The following is a 23,603-nucleotide window of genomic DNA, read 5'->3' as shown; positions in this document are numbered from 1 at the left end:
ATCCTTCATACCCATCCAGACCTGCATTCACAAAGATAAACAGCTCTTACCATAACTGCAAACTGAGCAGGATCCACAGATATCCAAGCCCACCTCTATGAAAATAATCAAGATGCTAAAGAAAGCTCTTGCTTGATCCAACAGCTGCTGTGCTCAAGGGCTGTTGATATGGAAAATTTATCAAGAGTGATACCAACAATGACGTTATGAAGTTGGAGCAAAGGCACATACCAAAAACATATTCATGGAGAACAAAAAATGCTGGATGAACCCGATTTACTGGTGTGATATTTACCTCAAGAGGAGCATTCTAGAAGGGGAGGAAGAAGACTTCTTTGCTCACGTAAGATTAAAAAAGGCAGAAAATATGAGCTCTGGCAGTCCTCACAGCTGCTCTTATTGAAGTTGATAACGTGGCTTCCACTAGCTTTAGTAATACTGATTCCTAAAAAAGGGAAAACAATTCCTAATAGACCACGCTTCCCTGGTACAAGAAAGATCCTCCTGTACATGAAATCTATGACTATATTATGCTGCTCACAAACCATTTTTAAAGCATACAGTGTACTTCTGAGCAACATTTCTGTTTGTTCCTCTCATGAGTGGAAGTGATATTCTTACAGGCAATGTTGCTGTGCTGTATTAATATTGCCAGCACTTGGTATGTCATACAAAAGCTTAAAAATTATTGAGAGCGCTACAGAATCTTGAAACATTTTGAAAAAAGTGACAGAATAATAAAATCATTTTGCATTGCCTCTTCCACATTTGACTGAGATGTGTTCTCCATGGCTCCTGCAGAAGAGCTGATGTGCCTCTGCTAAGCACTCTCCCATTTTCTCAGAACCTGCTGGAATTAGGATACTACAGTGAACAGCCTTTACAAAGCAAGGCAAGTTCTGGTATCTCTGCTGCTATGGCACTTGTTTTTCCATAGATCCTTCCCTACACAAAGCATTCCATTTCAGAAAAGCTCCCAAAGGCAGTGGGAAGCCATGACATTATGGGGGCAAATATGCTGCTCGGTAAGCCAAAGATCTCAACGGTTGAGTAGGGTCACATTATCTCCAAGTAAGCATTTTTGCCCTCTGGCAGAAAGCTGAGAGCCTGAAGTTTTACAGATAAGAAAATACTTCTATCCACTCCATCCTGGCAAAGTTCAGGTGAGCAACTTCCCTCCTGACCTCTTTCAGATGACTCTCCATAGAAGGGAGACTAAAGCTGTCTTATGAAACAGTGACAAACATGCATTTAGAAAACAGTGACAGTAGAAACAGACACAGAAAGGAAAGGCCGAAAGGACATGATGCTGTTGGGACATGAAAGGACATGGAACAAGAATACAAAGAAGAGCACGGAAATTACCGTGTTGATAAAAGCAGAAAAAATACCCAAGCCTGCATCTCCTACTAAACACACTACCAAATCAATGCATCAGCTAATCCCATTTGTCCGTCCTTCCCCAGCAGAATACCACTGCCAACTGCACATCTGCTTTGCTGGCTCGTACTTTCCTGCCTGCTCTCGAATGCCCGTCCCTGGCACTGTCAGTAACTATGCACAAGGCTGAGGTGGCATGAGAGTTTCCACTAAAACAACGAGGCTTAGGGGGAAGCCCGGAGTGCAATTCTGAGCTGTAACCCTGCAATGCACAGCTTGCCCTGGTGCTGCCAAGCCCACTACTGCCAGAACCTGCACAGGGGCTCTTCTGAGACAGCATTATTGCGTCTGGCCTAAAACCGCCACCATCAGCTCCATTTGGACTAATTACTGCCAATTTGTCCTTACACAGACAAAGAAAAGAGTAACTACAACCCATCATTTCAATTTATGTGTTTCCAGTGAGTTATGGAGCAACCAGATGAGATCAGCTGAGGTGACCAGGCAGCTCACTGCCACTGACGTGACTCTGTTCTCGGCCGTGTGCTCCCACTGCTTCCCTACATCAGCTCCAGTGTTCATCTGACCTCTACCGAGGTGTTTTAATTCTTCAGTCTAGCAGGAAAAGGAAGTTTTCTGCCACATCAGCAAGTTGAATCAGCTCCCCAGAAGGCAGTTAAGCACCATGGGTAACAGAAAAGAAAGCACAGGGGCACAGAGCAGAAGGGAGAGGGAATCAAGACTGTCTTTTTGGGTGGCATCTCTGTTTTGTTAGTTAAGCTGGTTGAATGATCTTTCATTATTTTACGCAGGCTCAATCCATGGAAGTTGCAACCCAATCCAATTTAAATGGTATCAAACTACACCTCTCAACATTAAATAGGAGCTTCTGTAAAGGTTTTATATCAATTCAGATGTAAGAATTCAAATTTACATCGCCAAAATTAGAATACCCCCCAATAAAGGGCAGGAAAAGTAAAGAATCACATGCTCAGTCTTCTACTTTTCTTCACTCCTTCAGTTGGTATAATTAACAGGAAATCAAAGTGAAGTGCTTAAGCAATGTGGAAGCTTTCTACAGAGGAATCAAGGGCTACACAGCTTCATACAGCTCCCAGCTTACCATGTTCTTATGAACTGAAAGACTGAACAGAAAATGCAAGGTATAAACCATCTTCTCTGTCTTTACAGCTTTAGAGAAGCTGCCTCTTATTTATCTACAGTATTTTCATTACATTTGTCTAATAACATTACATTAATGACTAGGTGTTGCAGTACCTGGCTGTTAAATAGATAGCACACAATTCTCTTTGGAAGTTGCATGAACCGCTCCTAGAAGATGACCATTTAAGTAAAACAGAATCAGATCACTCTCTTCTACACATTGAAGTAGCTTAAAGCTGTCTTACTTGACAGTTGGATATTGTCCTTACACAGTGGACCTCTGGGTTGATTTAGCCAAGCATTAAAGCCAGCTCTGAAATGTCTTTGGAAATGAAGACACATAAAACAGGTGACTTCTGACAGCTTTTCTGCAAAGATCAGCTCTCCACCTTGCTATTGGCCATGCATCATGGGTTAATTTCTGTCATGGTTTAACCTCAGTTGGCAACTGAGCACCACAGAGCCGCTCGCTCACTCCTCCCCCGTCCCCCCCCGTGGGATGGGGGAGAGAATTGGAAGAGCACAAGTGAGAAAACTCATGGGTTGAGATAAAAACAGTTTAATAATTGAAATAAAATAAAATACTAATAATACTAATAGTAATAAGAAGAAGAATATACAAAGCGAGTGATGCACAATGCAATTGCTCACCACCCGCTGACCGATGCCCACCCAGTCCCTGAGCAGCGGCCCCCCCGGCCAGCTTTCCCCCAGTTTATGTACTGAGTATGACATCACATGGTATGGAATGTCCCTTTGGCCAGTTTGGGTCAGCTGTCCTGGCTGTGCCCCCTCCCAGCTTCTTGTGCACCTCCATGCCTTTTCAGCATGGGAAGCTGAAGAGTCCTTGACTAGTGTAAGCACCACTTAGCAACAACTAAAACATCGGTGTGTTATCAACATTATTCTCATCCTAAATCCAAAACACAGCACTGTACCAGCTACTAGGAAGAAAATTAACCCTATCCCAGCCAAAACCAGGACAATTTCTCAACTATTTCATGCATTTTTCCATCATTAGCTCACGGAAATCACTGTCATCAGATTTTAATAAGGCCAAAAATGTAACAGAATTCCAAAAGCACTTAATGCTATTGGAGAGAATGAAACAACCCAAATAACGCCTACAACTATCAGAAACAAACATGGGATTTGGGCCTTCCCAAACACCTCATTAATGACAGCTGGAAAGAAGGGCTCTCTGTGGGCAAATTGTCCAATAACAACTTACTACATGGCTTCTTCACCCTCCCTGTGATAAAAATGGACCTCAACTTTGCACAGGGCTCAAGTGAGGACAGCAGGACCTGTTTCAACTTTACCATTCCCGAGTCATTCTACACCGAACTGTAGGCATGGCCTACAAAGCACACACACGCAAAACACCAATTCCTTCTGACCTACCACAGGTATCTTAACTTTCCATAACATCTTTCTCTCTCACGACCTCCTTCACCTCCTCTTCATGGCTCCCACCCCCCCAGCCCATGTCTGGAAAAACCGAGATAAATACTTTATTTTGAGACATCCCTGAGAGGCAGCAGGTTATCATTCATCCAGCCTTGTAGTCTTGTCTGTGCCTCAGTATCCCCAGCTGAGAAGTGATAAAAACTTATTCACCTTTATAAATTACATAGGACTTCTGGGGAAAAAAAATGGCTGAGTCCCAAGTAGTGCTGAAAGTCTGGCCTGAATCACAAAGCATTATTTCAAACAGCTATATTCAGAGCTTCTGCTATGTAACTCAGCCTATCCTTATCTATACGCAAAAGATCCTGACTTTATAGTTTTTCCCGGATTCTCCAGAAAAGGTCAAGATTTGCCTTATTGACAAACCAAAACAAACAAACGAAATTAGCTCCATGAAGCTTGCTGGAACATTAAGCACTAAATACAGTCCACAAAGCCGCCTTCCCGTGGAATTTGACTCTGAAGAAACAGAATCTTTGACTTTCCTTTTCTCCCAAACTAGTGTCCATGAAAAAGAAAATTCTTTGCAAAATACAAATAAAGTACCTGAAGGGACACTGCCACAGATCTTTTTCCCAAAACATAAATAGTTATATCTGACACAAGATGCCCTAGGGCACTTACAACCCTCAGCTCACAAGAAAAGAATGAAATAGTCTTAGCATACTTCACCTTTCCAGAAAATCTGGTCCTTGCTGCCAACAAAAAATTAGCTTGTTTTTAAAACAGTGGTTTCTGTCTCACGTTGTGCAATCTAATCTCACAGGTCTTTAGCACTGAGTCTACTCGTGTAAATTAAACAATTTCCCAAATGACCTCCTTTGGTAAGATCGTAAAACTAAAAATTATTCTGCCTAAAAAGTATTCTGCAACAGCTTAAAAAAACCCAAAACACAACAGTATAAGAATTTGCTTATTGTTCAAACAGCAATGAAAATAACCAGCTACATTTGGTTTTAAGTGTTCTGCAGCTGTTTCAGATACCCAAATTAGGATCAACATCTTTCCCTCCTACACTAGTCCAAAGGATACTAGTCAGTATGTTTAACATAACCCAGTCCGACCAAGAATCCACCTAGCCTAGTGCCCTGTTTGCAAAGGTGGCCTTAAACTGATGCCCAGAGAAAAGTAAGGATTTAGAAGAAATCTTGATATTATATGCACATAAACACATGTAATATGTCAGCCTCCAACTAATACTCTCTCACTTTCCAGCTATTTATGAAGGTTATCAAAAGCCAGGCTTGACAGTGGTTACCCAATGGGAGGACGAGAGACAACAGGCGTAAGTTGAAACAAGGAAAGTTCAGACTGAATATAAGGAAATGTTTTTTCACCATGAGGACAGCCAAGCATTGGAGCGGGTTGCCCAGAGAGGTTGTGCAGGCTCTGTCCTTGGAGACTTTCAAAACAAGACTGAATAAAGCTCCGAATAAACTGGTATGAGCTAGGTGACCCTGCTTTGGACCAGAGATCTCCTGAGATCCCTTCCAAGCTGAATTATCCTATGATCCTATTTTTCATCTAAGGATCTTTTGGGTTGGATGTTGCTTCCTTATATTTAGTTACCCTCAATTTTACTTTTATATGCAGTCTTCTCTTGAGCCTGTGTAAACTTCTGACAACTAGTTCCTCCACCATCTGACAAACCACGTCTCTTGTTTTGATCCTAGCTCCACTGAGTTTCATTTCATGGCCCCGGCTTGCTTTCAGGTGAAAGAAATATAAAAAATATCAGCTGGGCAAGAAAATAAATACATTTTAAAAAATTATTTTAGTATCATTTATTCATAGTGTTCTTAGTACATGAAAACCCTTTTAAATAAATACCCTGCACTACAGTTCCCAATTTGGAGGTGAGGGGGGAAGGGAGGCTACGTATCACAACTTGCTTCAGTTACCATTACTTGCTGTCAAAACCTCTTAGCACTGTGCCTGCCTGCACAGCACACCTTTGGTATACTTGCACTGGATTGTTAAAATGCAAAATAAGTTTTCACCTCCAGCCACTGACCAGGCACAGAAGTGTAAGAAGGAAGAATTGCCTGTCTCACACCTACTGGAGTTCCAGGTGCCAGTCTCAGTCTCAATCAAGGCACCTGGACCGAACGGGTACAGAGAATGAGTGAAGTTGTCCCTCCACAGAGATGGTGTAAGACAGTATCATCACTACCTATCCTGCTCCAGGGATTAGCAAACCATTCCAGTCACTATCAGGTATCCTTCAAAACTCTAACTCAGTTAAGGCAGAGTTCACTTTTATTCTCCTGACTAAAGATGCTCTGTGGATACTTGCACAGCTTTCCACCTTCTGCACACGAGTGAGACGAACATAGCGTATGAACAGTTTGTACAAAGGTGCCTGGTATGCTGTAACCTTCTGCATTTTAACAGCGAGACCAAATATCTTCCACCACCCCACAGAGAAAGGTGGTGATCCATCTCCATAGTATTAAAGTCATATTTGCTTCTCCCTAGGTGTCCAGTATCAATACATAATCTGGACAACTGAGACTCAAAAAGGCCACAAGGCTAAGAGGAACCACTGAATAATCATACCTAGGGCTTTTTTAATCCATCAAGTTTTTAAATACCACTCAGTTCCCTCATAATAAATCCAGTGATTAGTACCTAAATCATTAATTTTTTTTTGCCATCAAGCCACAGTCTCAGGTTATGCCTCTGTCCATGCCATTAATGACTGCTTTAGGACCTAGCTTTTTTTTTTTCCTCCTATGAAACTACAAACCATAAGTCATTCCTATATCCTTCTTTTTGATAAAATAAACAGATTTGGCATCTGAAAGGATTTCTCCCTTCACAGGGAGGGATTTTTTCCAGCAATAAACATTTATGGTTTAGTTCTTTACTCTAACTTGGTTATATTCTATAATGGATGTTAATACTTGGACTGAGGGCCACGTTCTAGAATTTGGGGAAAGAAACAGTTGTAGGAAGACTGTTTTCCAGAATGCAGCCTCCATTGCTTAAGTATGGCTTTTGTTCCTTTATCCTGTACACGTAACTTGCCTTGTTGGCTGGGGCCTATTGAAAAAAAAAAGTAGCTAAATGCAATAAACCTGTAACATACCTCTGTCCTCACCATTATTTATTCCTCAGGAATTTCATCTCATTTGTTGATTCTTTCAGCAACGTTAACCGTATTCACTTTCATATCACTGAAGATGTTAAATAGTGACAGGCTCTGTACTAATTCTAAAAAAAAAAAAAAAAAAAAAACCACCACAAAAAACAAAACGCCCCAAACAGTAAGAAGAACTCCTACTCAAAATTTATCCCTTGATTACTAGTTTTCGAGATTTCTCCTTAACAAGTCTTAACAATATGTCTGGCAGCAGTGAAAAACCAGTGAACCTAACTTTGTCTCCAGAAAAACAACTAACCTGCAACCCTGCCTTAAAATGCTTAAATTCACTGCTTCCAATTTGTTAGAAGCTGTAACAATGAAACAAACAGAAGAGATCTGGGAAGAGCAAGACGGGCAACTCCGCTCAGTGAGCCTCATGAGAAGGGAAGATAAATACTTTAGAAATAAATTTGAGATCCACTGAGGGAGTAACACAGTAATTCCTCTTTCCTTGCACAGTAATAACTCAGTAGGAGTAACAGAATCCGCAGCATATTTGTTTGCTCTTCCTTCACAAATAGCAGGTCCACCACCTCATGAAAACAACTGTGCGTTAGAAGAACGTTTTCAAGAAAGAAAGAGTTCTTAGTCTATACTGAGGAATCTTGCTCATTGCAGATAGTTATCTGCAGATTTCTGACCTGTGCATCACGCTGTTACCTCTTATACGTGAGTCAGTGACAGATTCTTCCATCTACATTTGAAAAAAAGATGATGTTACACATCAACCTTCAATGGAAGCTAGTAACACAGGAGAAATCTACTGCAGCAGCCATGTATCTGTAGGTGTTCATTGGCATCTGCTTTTCTTTTCCACTTCAAGAAAAAAATAAAATCCTTCTGTTGCACCATAAAAAGCTTGATTAGAAGAATAATGCCTCAGGCAAACCCTAGAGGTAGAAGCAACTTGAAAGAAACACTGTGCTGAAAAACTAAGTTGATGCAATATTAAGCAAGTGAAATCAGGGAAATGGGGGGGGGGGGGGGGGGGATCTTAGAGAACCAGATTCTGAATTCCTTTACGTTGATTTGACATTAACCTAATTCTGCTAATTATTGCGGAATTGCTAGTTATAGCAATTACACCACTCACTCATACGAATGTAATATACAGAACCAGGCCGACAGTTCTCTATCTGCATCACAGAGAGTTGAACACCCAGACCTGAGGTCCACTGTTCCCCCGGCAGACTCCGAAACATAACTAACCTAGTTACATATGCCACAACCTCCGAGCGCCTTGCCATGACCCACTTCCCTGGTTAGTGGTGAGCGGTGATGGGGAACTGCATCCATGCAAACAGAGCATCTTTTCTTTATCAGAAATGGCCCTTGGAACAACGATTGTGCTTTGCTGATTAAACCACACAAAAGAGCTGGCTCCTCTATGGAGATTTGTCTGGTTCTGTCCAAACCTTTCACATGCATCACTTTGGGGCTGAGATACTGCCTGAGATATCACAGGCTAGATACACACATGCACAAACACACAAGTTTTCAACAATGAAAAAGGAAGGCTTCCCAATGAAATGCTCATCCAGCCTTGACCAAAACATCACAGTTCTTTCACACTGTTATTATTTCCTTACCACACAGAAGCCAACTGTACATTTTAAGTCACACCTCACCTTTCACCTGTTACTGTGAGGCACGTTCAATTTGTCAAGTGGCATATCAAAGGATTTTTTAAGATCCTCATTCAAAACCAACAGGATCAATTGCGTTGAGAAACCAACATTGCCAGAGGCACACAGTGACACCACTGTCGGTGCTACTGCAGTCTGGGGCCACCACTGCCCCACCTCTCTGTCGCCAATGTCCTTTACTGCAAGCAGTAAAGGTTATCTCAACCTGTAGCAAGGGGCAGGAACTGACTGATTACAGTTCCTGACAGGTCCTAAATTCATTTTGAGAATGTAATTTGGACATTGCTTTTGCAACCTGTTATTTTCAGGAAGATGCCAAAGCACACAGAGGTATGAGCTTGCCTTTAAATACCCAGGGCTTTCTGTCCACTACGTACTTCAAGTTTCACTCCAAACACTCGTGCTTAACGCGGCATTTTGGTAACCATGCTGAAAAAGATGACAATCCTTTCAGCACTGCTGGCTCTGATTCTGGTCGATCTGCTAAAGGCACAAGGTGAGTCAAAAACATACTGGCAAATCAATCTTTGTCAATTTGAAATAAGATTCATGTTCCAGAGTGTACTTATTCCCAGATTTATTTTTTTCCCTCCTCAAACTCCTACGTGGGCTCTCTGATCCATAAAAGCAACTATGTACATGTTTAGATACCCCTAGAAGTAACCTGGCTTTTCAAACCATCCTCCTCATCCATTCCTTTCATTTTATTTGTAGGTACCCCTGTTCCCCCTGTGCTTGAGGCAACGAGTGTGGAGCAAAGCAGAGAGCCCAGCATGCAACCAAGCACAGAGCTCCCCCTGGACTACAGCAGAGACCCATACAAGGAGGAAGGCACGGAGCAAGTTGGGAACACTGGAGTGCAAGAAGGCGAACAGGCCACTTGGGAGCTGAGTGGAGAGCCAGGTACTGAATCTACCCCTAAGCCTAGCACAGAGCCAAGCAAAGAACCAACCCTGGAGTCAACCACTGAAATATCTGGTAAGACCCATTTTGTCTTTGATTGTCCATGTTATTGTTACTCAATTTTGTTACTCCAGTGCTCCTACCTTTCCTGCACTAATGGGGCAAAACGTAAAAAATACTGCTTTTCCTTGTAGTCTATTTCTGGCAGGGTATCTGGCATGCCAGAGATCTAGCCACCTTCTGCTCCTCTCCTCCTTCCAAAAAAACATAAATAAATTGCCAGTAATGGAGAGGAAGGGAAGACTCCTTAAGACAAATTGTGTTATTATGGATGAGTGCATTTTACAGCTGTATGTGAAGTAAGGAGCTCGCACCTCCCCTCTCCATGAAAGAGGTTTCTCTTGTGGATTTAGTTAATGCTGACTTATAATGCACATTCTTAATGTGTGGGTGGGTGGGCGAGAAACAAACCCAAAACCAGATTTATATGCTGGAGTTTCATTGTTATGGCGGCCTGTGGTCTGCCTGAGTGACATTTCACTCTGGTGAACCTCATCTCTGTAAAGATGGGCCAAATTATCCCCTACAGAAGAAAAACCTGAAGAGGAGTCAGAAATTCAGTGACTGCAAACCAGCAGAGGGTCTGTCATATTATTCATCCATATGGAGCTCTCACCTGCAAGGAGGTTGTGTGATACATCACCCAAAGATCTCGTCTTGAACATTAGACAAGCCTTACATTTGAAGGCTCTACCCCTTGTCCCTTAGAGCTATCAGCAGCTTCCCCAGAGTTCACAGCAGGGCACAGAGCATGGAAGGGGATACACTGAAGAATTACTTTTTCCCCATCCTCACCAATTCCTGCCATGCTTCTAGTCTGGCTAGCAAGACAATCTGCAACTCACTTAGCCTTCCATATTCCTTTACCCTTGTTCACATCAGCTGCCTCATCTTTTGAGTGTTTTCCCTTGAAAGCATTTCCTTCGAAACGTTTTTGCTTTGCTTCTCCCGCTTACTTCAACAGCATTTAGGACTATGTCTGTGCTAGGAAAACTGGAAATGAGACTATCATGTCCAGTGTGGTTTCAGAAAATGGAGCAACCCCTGAAACTAGTCAGCACTACTACCACCAACGTAACAAGGAAGCACTACGGTAGAATTTCCTGAGCTTGCTGTAAACTATCACCTTCACTACTGTTACCACCAGGGCAGTGTTGAGACCTCAAATGCTTCAGTAAATGGATATGATGAACCTCAGCAAAAAAATAGTATCAAGCACTCATGCTACTCACTCCTCTAGCCCCTGGATTTTGGTACCTACACTGTAGTGTAAACTTCTGTGCCCTGTATCTCCGTGTTTCTCATTACCCATGAGCTGCTTTGTCATGCACTCAGGCTCATTAATGAACAAAGGGACACAGCTTCATGATCAGATGTTAATTCTTTTGGTTTTCTTTTGTTTGGGTTTTTTGTTTGTTTGTTTTATTGTTTTTGGGGTTTGGGGGGGGGGGTTGTGGGTTTGTTTTTTTTTTTTAAAGAGAGGAATGTCTTATGTAAGACATTGTAAGTGAGGATCTTTTAAATGGACAGAGGGATCTTCTGAACAATGAAGGCTTGAGGAGGTTGGTTTGGTTTTTTTCTTGTTCTTTACAATAGTTGATGTAGGAACAATCTTAATTTCCATGGTGTTCATAGGAAACAATTTGCAAAGCCCCAAAGTGGCAATTCCAAGCAGTTCTGCCACTCAGTGTAGTAGTTCTACATTCACTCTCTTTGTTTTTACTCCAGAATAAACTGCAACATTAAATCTTGACGGAAAAGCAACAGCCACATGTAGCTACAGAGCCGATTTCACCACAAAAGAACACACACACGCAGTGCCTGCAGCAAGCTGGACAGCAGAGCCGTTCCTAAAACTACCGCTTGCAGGAAAACTGTAACCACAGCCTTCAGTTCAAGAACCCTGTCTAATTCTTGCTTACTTTACCAGGTTAATTAGATAACAAGTGACCTGTGCTGTTTTGCTTGCATAATAACCTGAAATAAAGAATGTCCTTGCAACTACATACTTTGTCATTATTGTAAATCCTTTCCTTGCTCCACCTTAACAAAAAATATTTTAGGGTATTTTTTTCTAGGTCTCCTCTCAAATTTATTTCAAACAACTGATGCTTGTGTTTTCTTGTTTTATTACTGTTGTGACCAAGCCTACGTTCCGTTTCAGGAACTAGGAACAGAGTTGTAAAAGTATTTTCAGACAGGCTCCAGAAGACTTCAACAGACTGCTTTAAGTCCGCTGAAGGCATCATCAGAGGAAGGGGACAGTTTGAAACACAAGCCACTATTTAGCCCATTAACCTACCAAAGAATAACACTTTTACACAGCTGTGGCTGCAACACACAAAACTACCTCTGAGTGTTTTCACGGCTTGCAGGTACAATGACAAACAAGTCATTTATCTGCAAATTTTGTCAGCCAGAACAACAGTAAGTAAAGAACATACACAGCTGTGTCCAAAAATAAGTTTGCTTCTGACAAAACTGTAGAAGATAAATTAGAAACATGAATGTATTAGCAACTTCACTTACCTATTTATTTCTCATATAATATCCAAGTGCTTCCTAATGCCTGGCATCAATTGCAGCATTCCTTGTTTGGTATTCTTACTGTTGGAGCAAAGAGAGCAGGCCAAGTGCTGCACAGAACAGAGATCCTGACTCTCCTCGGAGACTATGGAACCGTACAGAGATCATGTAAAATAAATTAAAAGCGCCAGAAGAACAAGGGTCTCCAAAGCAGTTTAGGAATCCATCTTTCCCAAGGAACTTAATGCTGAACAATTTCATGAAAAAAATAATCAAACAAAATCCATTGCAGCAAGTGAGATGTCTCCATATCCTCAAGTGCCTGGTACAGTGTAGACAAAGCAGCTGTGTGGTACTGAAAGAAAGGATAAGCAGTCTTGGATTTCCATGTTTTTCAACTTAATTGCAAACATAATTTGGTATCTTCTAATTTACTCATTTGTAAAGTCATAAATAAGGGAAGTCCAACATCTAATCCCCCCATTTGTAAAATTAAGTAGAAGCTAGCTAAATGCACTAAACCAAAACACCAATTTGTATATGTAAATCACCAATATCTTGGAAGGCAATACAAAAGCCACCAAATATTACAATCAAAACACATTTTGGCTCCAAGCCAGCATTCAGTTTCAGGTTTCATCTTACAAAGCAATTCTTACAGTCTGCCAGCATTGCACTTCTGTTTGACCAAGCCAGAAAACCACTGAAGGTAGAAATAGCTTTTAAAAAAAACAAAACAAAACAGAACGCCCACATTCTGAGCTTTTTATTACACCATGCAACAGGGAGACACAACAACAACAACAAAAAACCCTCAAGTCACACAGTGGCACGCAGATAATTTCTAGAGTTTCGTATTCCTAAAATATTGCTCATATGATTGGTAGAAATTGGTAAGAGAAAGAAAATGGATTCAGTAACAAATACTGTGTTGGGCAAAAATGACTGGTAATGAAGAAAATCACCACACGATGGCTCCAGATACAGAGGCTTTTAAACGGAGTTGGATTTAATGTTCATACAAAACTATCACTACAAAACAAGTCAGCTAGCTCTGCAGCAGCAGGAGTGAAGAAATACAGTAAATGGAGCTCACCCACTTCTAATCTAGACAATACAGAGGTTACTTGCTTTTCACTACTTTCTCTGGGTCACCTACCATGTAAGAATGCGGGTCACGGCCCTCTCATCTGTGGTTTGGAGAAACCTCTTTAGAGAGTGCCCAAGAGGATATTCAAGAGTAGTGAATGGGATACAGCAAGGAAAGTGATGGAAACCCACTTCTTAGAGTCACAGCAAGAAGTGGAATGAAGCAGCTCTCTCCCATTTACTCATTCAAAACCCTGATCAGGCTGCAAGCAAATTAAAAGTAACTTAAATACAAAGGATTAGTTCTTAAAAGGCCATAATGAATTACCATGCATAAGTGCACTGTTACCATGCACCTAGCTTTAAGTATATCCTGTAAGATTGTAAAACAGATTGATCAGTGATAAATAGTAAGCTGTCTGTTGGGACCTCAGCTTTTAAAGCTCCGAGCTGCAAACAAAAAGAAGCCCTCTCTCCCAGGTTGTTTGTTCATAAATTATTCACTAGGATGTTTCTCATACCTTCTTTCAGGACTTATGATACCAAACAGAAACACAGTTTTGAGACACACAGTTCTGTCTTATTCTCCACAGACAGCCTCTCCCACCTCTACTCCCACACCTACTGCATAGGAAAGGCATCACACGGGTGTCCAGAGTAAGAGCTCTCATGGCAGAAGTGAAAGGTACCTTTCCTTCCAGCTGTTTATAGCACTGTAACATTTCACGAACATCTGTGGTCATGCTCTGGTAAATCCATCATACCGTGATAAAGCACTATCTCCCTAAGCTCCTGTATGATGAAGCTTGCGCTGTTAACTACTAAGGCAAACTCGCATTTCTGCAGTACAGCCAACATATTATTTATATCGTTTCACTGCGTTGGTCCTCCTTTCCCTTCAGAGAACTTTCAGGAAAATTAATGGATACACTGGGGGATGTATCCTGCCATGAGGTTTTGTTACACAGCATTAAGACTGTAGGAACAAGCTAGATGTTTCGTTAGAACAACTCACCAAGGGAGACCTGTGAAACTGGCAGGTAGAAGACTGGACGCTGAAGCAGCAAAAAACCAAAATCCAGTTCCACCCATCTTAACTAAACGCTGTGAACTACCTCAGTGACCAGCAGAAACAAGGGGCAGGTGAAGAGCAGACTGCCCTCTACATTGTTAAGTTACAGGTAAAGATATGCAGCATGTGGATATTGGTGACAACTCCTAACAGGTTACTCTACAGGCATAGTAAGAACAGAGCAGAGCAAGAGTCATACCGACAAAAAGTATGGTCTCGCTCCTTGGAGTTAAGCTTACTCAGCTGGAAGAGGCATGCAGAGTGGTTTTGCTGGCATGCCAGTATCTTTACACCAGTGCTGGAGTACACCAGAGTACTGGAGACAGAAATAAATAGGTAGAGACTATGGCTAAGGGCAGCACTGCAGCTACTTTGTACCGTAGGAAGAAATTTAGAGTGGAGCGGCAAGAGGCAAGGGAATGTTCTTTGCCTGAACTATAAGCTGCATAATAATGCTATCTTGTTGAACAACAGCCTATAAAATATTCAGGGCGTATCTCTCTCATTGACCTGATAAAATGTATAGCTCAGGGCCAAGAGGTTCACTTTGACGTCTCAGAATTTTCCACCAGGAACCTGATGCAAATTAATACCAAACAGCAAGTGCTATCATTACAGCATACAGAAAAACATTAGAAAGACTTCTAAAACAGCAACTCTGTCCTAAAAAAAAAAAGAAGAAACTGTTATTTGTTCTATACTTCGAGTAAAACCAGCAATTACAACACCAGTGAAAAAGCTTCTCGCTACTATAGGGCTAACTAGCAATTAACAACATAGCCCACAAACCTCCTCCTCCACTACGCCAACACTAAAGGACCTCAGTGAGGCTTTGTTTCAGGTAATCCACAAGCAACAGAGCCAAATTCAAGCTCATGAGTCCTCAGCAGAGAGCTTGCTAGTATCAAAAATTACCTGGGTGCTGGCTCAGTTTAGGAGGATTCTGTTATCTGAAGCCTCAAGCTGGGTTTTGCACCCAGCAAAACTTTGCACTTGGGCAAAGACTAAGAGAAAAGGGAAGCAGATTTGCCTCCTTGGTCTGCTACCACTGGCCGTCCACTTTGGCCCAAGAGTCAACACATATTAGTGCCAATAAACTCCAATTTCAACTGATTTTTCCAGGGATTTTAAAGCTGTTACTCAATTCAGTCTAACATGGTATACACACAGAGGTTCCTTTCAGTAAAAGAAGGAAGGCTTAAGTTGGTTTCTATTCATGGCTACTAGTCACGTCTTCATGAAACAGCGTACGCCCAAAAAGGCATAGGTCTCTACACAAGGTACCTCTGAATCAACAAAGAATTCAGTTGAATAGGATAGGTGAAAGAAAGATTTGAGTTCCACGGAACTCAAGTCTGAAGTCCATCTACAGTGCTGAATTTAATCTCTCTGAAGAGGACAAAAACGACCAGGGCACAATGGCAACTGTGCTTTAACTGAACTTTTTAATAGGGATGGATACAATTAATACACTGTAAGCCAGTTAACAATTTTCACTGAAATCTTATTACCTTAGCAAATAAATTAATGGTCAGCTGAACAAAAAAACCCCAAGGACCGAGTAAAGATATTGCAAATCCCTTGAGGAGCCCTTCCACCGCTACAGTTACCATTTTCACTGATACACACCCAAAAATGTATTGTTATGATTCTTCTGTTTCTCCAAATGCCTCCACTGCAGCACCTGCAATATTTCAATGGCTAACTCATTTAATGACTTATAGTCCATTATCAGGTGGGCAGCTCTTTGGTAAAGGTGTAGCAACAGATTCTTTGCTTTCTGTCAATGCTCGTGGCTGGTGGACAAACACACTGAACCTGACACCTTGGTTAGCCGCTGCCCTCACAAACCCACTATTTGCGGTCATGGTGATGGCTTTTAAAGTGTCTCCTGTCCCAAAAATGGTTAGAGAACGGCTGTTGATTTTTGAACTAGCCACTAGTCCTAAGGCACGGTCAGACGGCTGATCTGGCACCACATTAATTCTTTTCACAAGCAACGCAGCTCGTTCTTTCTCCCCAGGTCCTCCCAGCGTTTCCAAGATGGACTGAAAATCTCTGACAGCAGATTCACAGGCAAAGAGCTCTTTCCCCTCCATGAACTCCTCCAGCTGAGGCAAGACTCTCTCCCTCCTTTCTTGAGCCGCTTGCTCTGTTAGCACTTTTTCTTTGAAGATGAAGTAGCAGCCACCGTAGCTCAGAGCAGAGACATAGGTTATTAAGGTAGTGATGTCCAAGTTAACTCTATTGCACACGTTTACTTTGATCTGGGTGGGAAAAGCAATGCTGGCCACTAAATTCTCCCGGTCTACTCTGGTCACCTGCAGGAATTCAGGGCCTTCTTCATCTGATTCACTGGCGCTAAGGTGCTCGTTTTCTGTAGATGACTCTGCCAGTAAGTTCACAGCAACAATGTCTCCTCGCACAGATATTCCCATCTCCTTGAGTCTCTCTGCCATAGGACTGGACACGCTGTTGTAGAACGCAAAGATTATGTGGGGATTGCTGTACTCCACTGGCTGCTGACGGCTTGCTTGCAGGAAGTCCTCTGCCTGCTCAATGACACTTTTGTCACCATACTGGCCTCTCCCCAGCCAGATGTTATGCAGGGCTTCAGCCTTCCGACCGATGGCCTTCACCCACGTGTGGCCTCCGTTTGCAACAACATCTACCACCAATGTCTGTTTGTCTCCAAACCTGTCCTCATAAGCAAAGACATGGAGGACACTGACAATGTCCTCCAGGTTCTCTGCTGACTGAATAATGGCTTGGAGATGGGTAAGGTTTGTACTCTGCAGATGGGATTCTTTAATGGCCACCTTCCCTGCCTCCACCTTGTGTAAGAAGTTTAGCTCAGCCTTCAGTTTGCCACATAGTTTTGCCCCACCTTCTATTCTCCTTTTCTGGGACTTGGAAAGGGCTTCTGCTCTCTTGATCAATTCTTTGGCAACAGCAATTCTTTCACAAAGCAGTGACTGCACAGACATGTTGGAAACATTATTCCTATCAAGTGAAAGCAAAAGAGAATATTGTTATTCCATGGCCAAGAATAAAGACAGTCAAAAGAGGTCTTTGCAACAGTATACACTGGAGCTTTGCAGCAGATTTAGTGCAACAGCTACCAGTATTGTAAAGCACAAGCATCAGGAACCTCAGCACAAGTCCCACCAAAGAGTTCAATTCCTTTCCTTCGCCTCTGGGGATCCAACCTACAGCTGCAGAAGATCCTCAGAAGATCTCAGTTCTCAGCAAGGGAGAACAGCAGCATTTAAGTCTCTACACACACCGTGTACCTTTGTGGTTTCCCCCCCCGGCACACGAGCCCTTCACTGAGCTAGTCACTTAGAGAGATCTCAACTCTCAGCTCATTTGCAAAAGTTGCCATCCAGAGCAAAATTAGAAATCCTGTTAACGCCATAAGCAAATCTTGCCTCTCCCTCTCAGCACAGTTACCATTAAAATATAAAAGCTACCCACCATGCTTACAGACGTGCATAAAAACTGTGAAGTCTGGCTCTCAGCAAGTATTTTAACACAGCATAGAAGAAGCCCATTATATTTTACAATTATGGGTAGCACAGCTCTGTCCTCTCCAGCTTCCAACTTACACTGTACAACTCAGTGAATGAGCCCCTAACAACCTCCTGGCAAAGTTTCAACATTACACAGCATCATGACAGACTACAATTCATAATTCTGGAGCCAGGAAGATCTAGAAATCTCTATGTTTTCTAGTTCTACTAAACATTTACTGTGTTGCATCCGCTAAGTCTATTCCTTCGTATCCATATCACTTTAGTATGTCTCCCTGAAGAAAGTATGATAGGAATTACTTAACTGAATGTGGGCTGGCTTTCAGAAACATAGGCTTCAATACCACAGCAAACAATACCATTTTTTATGACAGGCAGTAAATAACCACCATGAATAGTGAAATTAATCTATTTTAATGCCCAATTACAAGCATAAACACACGCTCCTGTAATTCTTACCTAAGCTGCACATTGAAGCAAACTGGTATTAAAGGGCAAGACAAATGCAGCTTCAGCTGAAAACAAGCAACAGGATACGGCCTGGGTCCTACAGCAGGCTCTGCCAGTGCAACTGTGGAGCCTGACTTTAAGCAGCTGAAGTCACCCTTGCATTATGCACAAGTTCAAATACAGTCAGCATTAACTGCTACAGGCCCAGTCAATATCCAACACCACCAAAATCCCCCCTTCTTCTCAACCAAAAAGCCTAATGTCTTCCAACATGACCTACTGACTTTCTTCAGGGTCAGAGGTGGCCAGTGAAATCAGTCCTTCCCCCCCAAAGTCCTCACCATTGCCACAAGTTTATTCTTACATGTAAAGCAATGAGTAAAACGCCCCAGTTAATACTTTGGCACCTCTCACCACAGCAGCTTCAACTTCTACAAACATAAAAAGGCTTCAAGACGAAGCTTACTTCAATTTTTTCAATGAAAGTAAGCCCACAAACCCAACTACTTTTTCAGCACAACAACTGCGAGGCGGCCACACTATCAACCACAGGGTCTCAGAAAAAGAGCTACTCCTTAAAATAAGGTGGGGAAAAAAATAAAACCCTTCACACAAACGGGGGCCCGGGCAGCCGGTGGCCGAGGCGGACGCGCCTCACCCAGCGCGGCCCAAGCCCGTCACGCATGCGCAGACAGGTCCAGCGGGGACAGCCGTCCCCACGCCCGCCATTTGAGGGCGCCCGTCAGGACCCGCCCCGCAGCCCGCCCCCTCGCCCGCCTCCCCTCGTAGCCCCGCGCAGACGCCGCTTTACCCCTTTCCCCTCAGGGCCCGCATCTCCCCTCGGCGGGGAGCTGCGGAACGGACGTCTCGCCTGCCCCCGACCCGGTCCTGTCCGCCCACCGCCCCCACCTTCGCGCCGCTCCGCGATCACGTGAGTGCGGCGCCGGGGCGGTCGCGGCACCATCTTGGGTGAGGGCAGGGTGCCCTCGGCGCTTGCCCCCAGCCCCTCTCGGCGGCGCCGGCGGACCCCGGGAAGCCCCGGCTGCCGGCCCCGGCCGCGCCTCCCCTTGCCTCGCCCTCACCCGACACACTTCCCCGGCAGGATGCGCGGCGGGACTCGGGTGGCTGCGAGACGTGGGCCCCTGCCCTCCTTGCCCCCCCAGTCACTATCGGGGCGCGACAACCCCGGGCCCGCCTCGACTCTCCGGGCGCTCCCGGGCAACCCTCCCTCCCTCCCCGCCGCCGCCTTCCCCCGACGCCCGCAGCCCGTACTCACAACCCGGCGGCAACAGCCTTCGCCCCGGGCAGCGACAGGAGGCGGCCCGGCCCGGCCCACCGCCTCCCCCGGGGCCGCCGGGCGGGGACAACCGCCGCATCCGCCTCGCCGCCGGCCCCCAGCCCTCCCGGCCTGGCTCTCCTCCCCGGCGTGCCTGCAGCCAGAGTCACGGCGGTCCTCAAATAAATACGTATTGTATCCCGAAAAGCCTTTATTAAGGAGCAAAGACGTTACATTAGGTCAGAAATGCCAGAGACAAGCGAGCCTTGGGCTTGAACTTCATCGGGGAAGAAGCAACCATGGCTCAGTGTATGTCGGATCCATGAATGGGTAACAAAACCGGGCCTTACTAAACCACTTGGTGCTAAATGTGAGCAAGTGTCCTCCTTGCTTGCCTGGACTTGCTGCCCACTCATGCAGTAGACATCTCCGTGGCCTCTAGCCTCTCTTTACACTGCAGCAATACTCCCAAACAGCATGGAAGAGACTTGCCTTCTCTCCACCTACTACTGACAGCTGGTTCCTACAGTGAGTAATTGTCTTTACTTGTCTAAATGATTTCACAAGATTCTGCAAAGCAACAGTAAGCCAAAGCAGGTTGTGAGGGGTTTACTGCACCTGTATCTTCTATCCCATTGGAACCTATTTAAAGTCATAACCTCATGAAATGGTGATACTGTTCTCAGATCCCAATCCTACTAGTTAAATAAAGCCCAAGGAAATTCTCTGTTCTTGTAGGTGTCACACTATCCTGAGTTCCTCAGAGCAGCTCATCTTCCAGGACATGCAAATCAAGAACATTACCTACTTTAAGTTACCAGTGTTTCTTTTTCTTCTTTCGGATGACTGCATTACTAACAAGATAAATGAAGCAAAGTTGTACTTCATGGGCAGCTTAAGTAATCAAGCTTGTAATTTGTCGTTTCTCACAAATGAACAGTGTTTGTCCACTTTATGCCCCCTTGACCCCACTTCATGCAGTGAGTTGTTTTACAAAATATAAACAAAGCTAGTATCATATAGCTAAAAAAATTAATCGCACTTTTTGAAAGTTACCACAACCACCATATAATTTGCTACTCCATTGCACTAGTATCTCTCACTACTGAAGTGATTTTATTATTTGAGAAATACATCTCAAAATTACTATTTCCTTAAATTCCAAGGATTTTGAATAGAAAAAGATGTAAATTAGTTCTCTGCAGCTTAAAGGTTCCCTTTAAATACTAGATAAAATTTAGTTAAAACTCTAGACGTGCAGTCATCTGAGTATGGCAATGATTTTCTTCAGTGTAGGATTAAGCAGTTCAAAAAAACCTCCACACTCCAAATCATACCACCTTCCCCATTAGAACAGCGTAATATCAAGGTCTATCCACCTACCACTAAGAAAATTATCTAATACTCTAAATAAAGCCTGAGTGCAAAATATTATGCGTATTCTTTCCAAATTACACGAAGTCCCATGGATTTTGATTCTCTGTAGGGCTTAAGTATATCAGGGAGCTTTAGAACTGTTCTTAACAGTGTAAAAACTGTCTTTCTCAACTACCAACTTGGTGGTTCATCAAAATGAATCACAATAAACCATTAGACTATGGTATAGACCTACCCTTCTCGTTTCACACAAAGCATGGAGCAATTAAATATTACCACAGAAACGATCACAGGGGCTATGAAATCATCCCTCAGAGAGACAGCCTGAGGAAAGCACTCTCAAAGGAAAATTACAACTGATCATTCTGAAGATTTTTGTCATAAAAGGAGACTATGTACTAATGTATGGTGCTATGATAGCCTAGTGACAGCATTCTCATCTTTCTCAAGGCACACTTATGTTTGTTCTCAAAAGAAAAAGGTGCCACCATTTAATAATAATCAAATCACGCATTTTACCAATTCAAACAGTTTACATTCCTAAAAGCACTGACTGAGGCAACCTTCTACAAGATGACATTCAGAACATCTGACAAATGTACTAACTTCATGTTGCCACCCATTTACAATGTTGGTCCATAACATGAAGTAAAACCAACACCGCTTCTGAAGTATACACTTCAGTAAAAATACCCCATGTGGTAATGGTTGTCTGTCCTCCTAACGGGGTGGGAGGAAGCGGGCAAAACCCCCTCAACATTTATATCAGTTATCAGGTATCTGAAGGAGAGCACTTTCTTATTCAGAGCACAATAGTTTCCGTACAATGCACAGAACAGTTACTACATTTAAATTACTAAACCACAGGAAAAGATGGAAGATACTGTTTTTTCACTTCCCTTCACCACCTGTAAAATTAGGAAAATTCTACAGATAGAAGTTGTTCAATTATTTAAAAAAAAAAACACAAAACCAAAGCACACACCCCAAAACCTTAAAACATTTTTTTGTTTGTTTGTCCCATTGTTACCAACTTGGGAGTGAGACAGCATGACTTACTTGAAACTTGCTTGGTTTCAACTACCCTTCATAGGGTGTTCTTTGCTAATCAACTGTTTCTAGTAGAGGAGGCAACTAAGCTACTGCAGTTCATGCTAACCATTTTCTGAAGTACCTACCTGCATTTTTTCATATAGAAAACTCCTTTAAATATTTATATAGCATTAAAAAACTGAATTAATGTGTATAAATAGTCCAAATTGAAGACATAGCAATATAAAGTCTCCAGTTTCAGTTCCTAGTTGTTCATTTTCTCTAGAAGAAGAATCGGAGCATGGATTGGTTTTCAGAGTAAAATACTCGAAGTGATCTGGAGGAAGTCTTAATGAACCGTTTGGACACAGCTTTTATTTCTGACATTAGGAAATAAAACTTCATTTATGGCATGCTTCAGAAATTCTTATTTACCTAATGATAACATAAAACATCAGAAGACAGACATTGGAAAGAACAGATCAATTAGCTTATACACTACTTTCTGCAGACGAACTCATACTTTTTATTTTCTTCATTAGTTATGGCAGGCTAACATGTAACCTGTCAGACAGCGCCCATATGTGCTTAGCCTTACGTACGAGCAGAGTGATCCAGCTATTGTTCCCAGTTCATTATCAACATTTTAACAATCAGACTGCTTTAATAAAAAAATAAAATCAGCAAACAGTAACTTAAATGGCTGCAGACCAGATTATTTCTGCTGAAAAAAAGTACATATATTTATCCTGTTTCTTTGGCGGTAAATTTTGTGTTTCTATATAACCTGAACGACTCTACACATGTAACAAATGTACCGATACATACACCCCCACACATTAATATTTAAGCATCTAGTTCTGCACCTGTAAAATTTGTGATGCATAAATTAAGTGCTCTTTTCATTACTGCACCTTTACAGTTATCTTGCAAGTTGGAAAATACTTTAGCACAATTCAAGGGATAAAGTAATTACATTACATATTCTCATTTTGCTTTGTAAATCCTGTTGATTTTTATTGATGGTGATAAAGGCGTTTAGTTTTCAGTAAGTTATTACTTCCATTCTTTCTAACAATATTTCAGGGTTGAAAAAGTGCAATTTCTAGGGCCACGAAAATAACCGAAGTAACAGAAAACAGGTTCTTGAGACACAAAGACCAAGAGGGTCAAGAACCGAGATGCTCAAGTAGATCACAGTTCACCCCTGAAATGGAAGACTGTTCTGCCTCTTTGTGAATGTAAATGATCTTTTACACCAGGTAAAACCATTTTTGGAAGTTACTTAACAATTAAACATTCCAAAGTGAAAAAATTATCCTGTCTACTCAAAATTTAAATTCTTTAAAAGAATGTCTAACGTGAGTTCACCATGGCTGATATGTATGTCGAAAGTTGTCTTTCCTTGACAATAAAGATATGAAATCTCAGCTTTATGCAGATGAACAAGCTATGATTAAAGAGACACACAGACACC

The 23,603-nt window shown here is 42.5% G+C and overlaps 1 protein-coding gene across 3 annotated transcripts; it reads right to left on the bottom strand.

Moving 5' to 3' along the window:
- Nucleotides 1-15,884: 15,884 nt before the first annotated feature.
- Nucleotides 15,885-19,769, bottom strand: C2H7orf25 (chromosome 2 C7orf25 homolog). Of its 3 annotated transcripts, none has more exons than XM_076332281.1 (2): nt 19,718-19,769; nt 15,885-17,461 (listed from the first exon to the last, which is right to left on the bottom strand). In XM_076332281.1, the coding sequence occupies exon 2, from the start codon at nt 17,443-17,445 to the stop codon at nt 16,177-16,179; it is 1,269 nt and encodes a 422-aa protein (XP_076188396.1). In that variant the 5' UTR covers nt 17,446-17,461; nt 19,718-19,769; the 3' UTR covers nt 15,885-16,176. The 3 variants fall into 3 exon arrangements, with proteins under 3 accessions (XP_076188396.1, XP_076188394.1, XP_076188395.1); XM_076332279.1 differs by having other exon boundaries at nt 19,714-19,744; XM_076332280.1 differs by lacking the exon at nt 19,718-19,769 and adding an exon at nt 19,253-19,271.
- Nucleotides 19,770-23,603: the final 3,834 nt, after the last annotated feature.

This window comes from Aptenodytes patagonicus, chromosome 2 (assembly GCF_965638725.1).
Source record: "Aptenodytes patagonicus chromosome 2, bAptPat1.pri.cur, whole genome shotgun sequence".
Lineage (NCBI taxonomy): Eukaryota > Metazoa > Chordata > Aves > Sphenisciformes > Spheniscidae > Aptenodytes > Aptenodytes patagonicus.
Note: the sequence above shows the minus strand (reverse complement) of the source record. Positions and strands in the feature narration are given on the sequence as shown.

Bases quoted from the DNA above. Each gene is read 5' to 3' on its own strand.
- C2H7orf25 (XM_076332281.1), bottom strand. From the start codon at position 17,445: ATGTCTGTGCAGTCACTGCTTTGTGAAAGAATTGCTGTTGCCAAAGAA.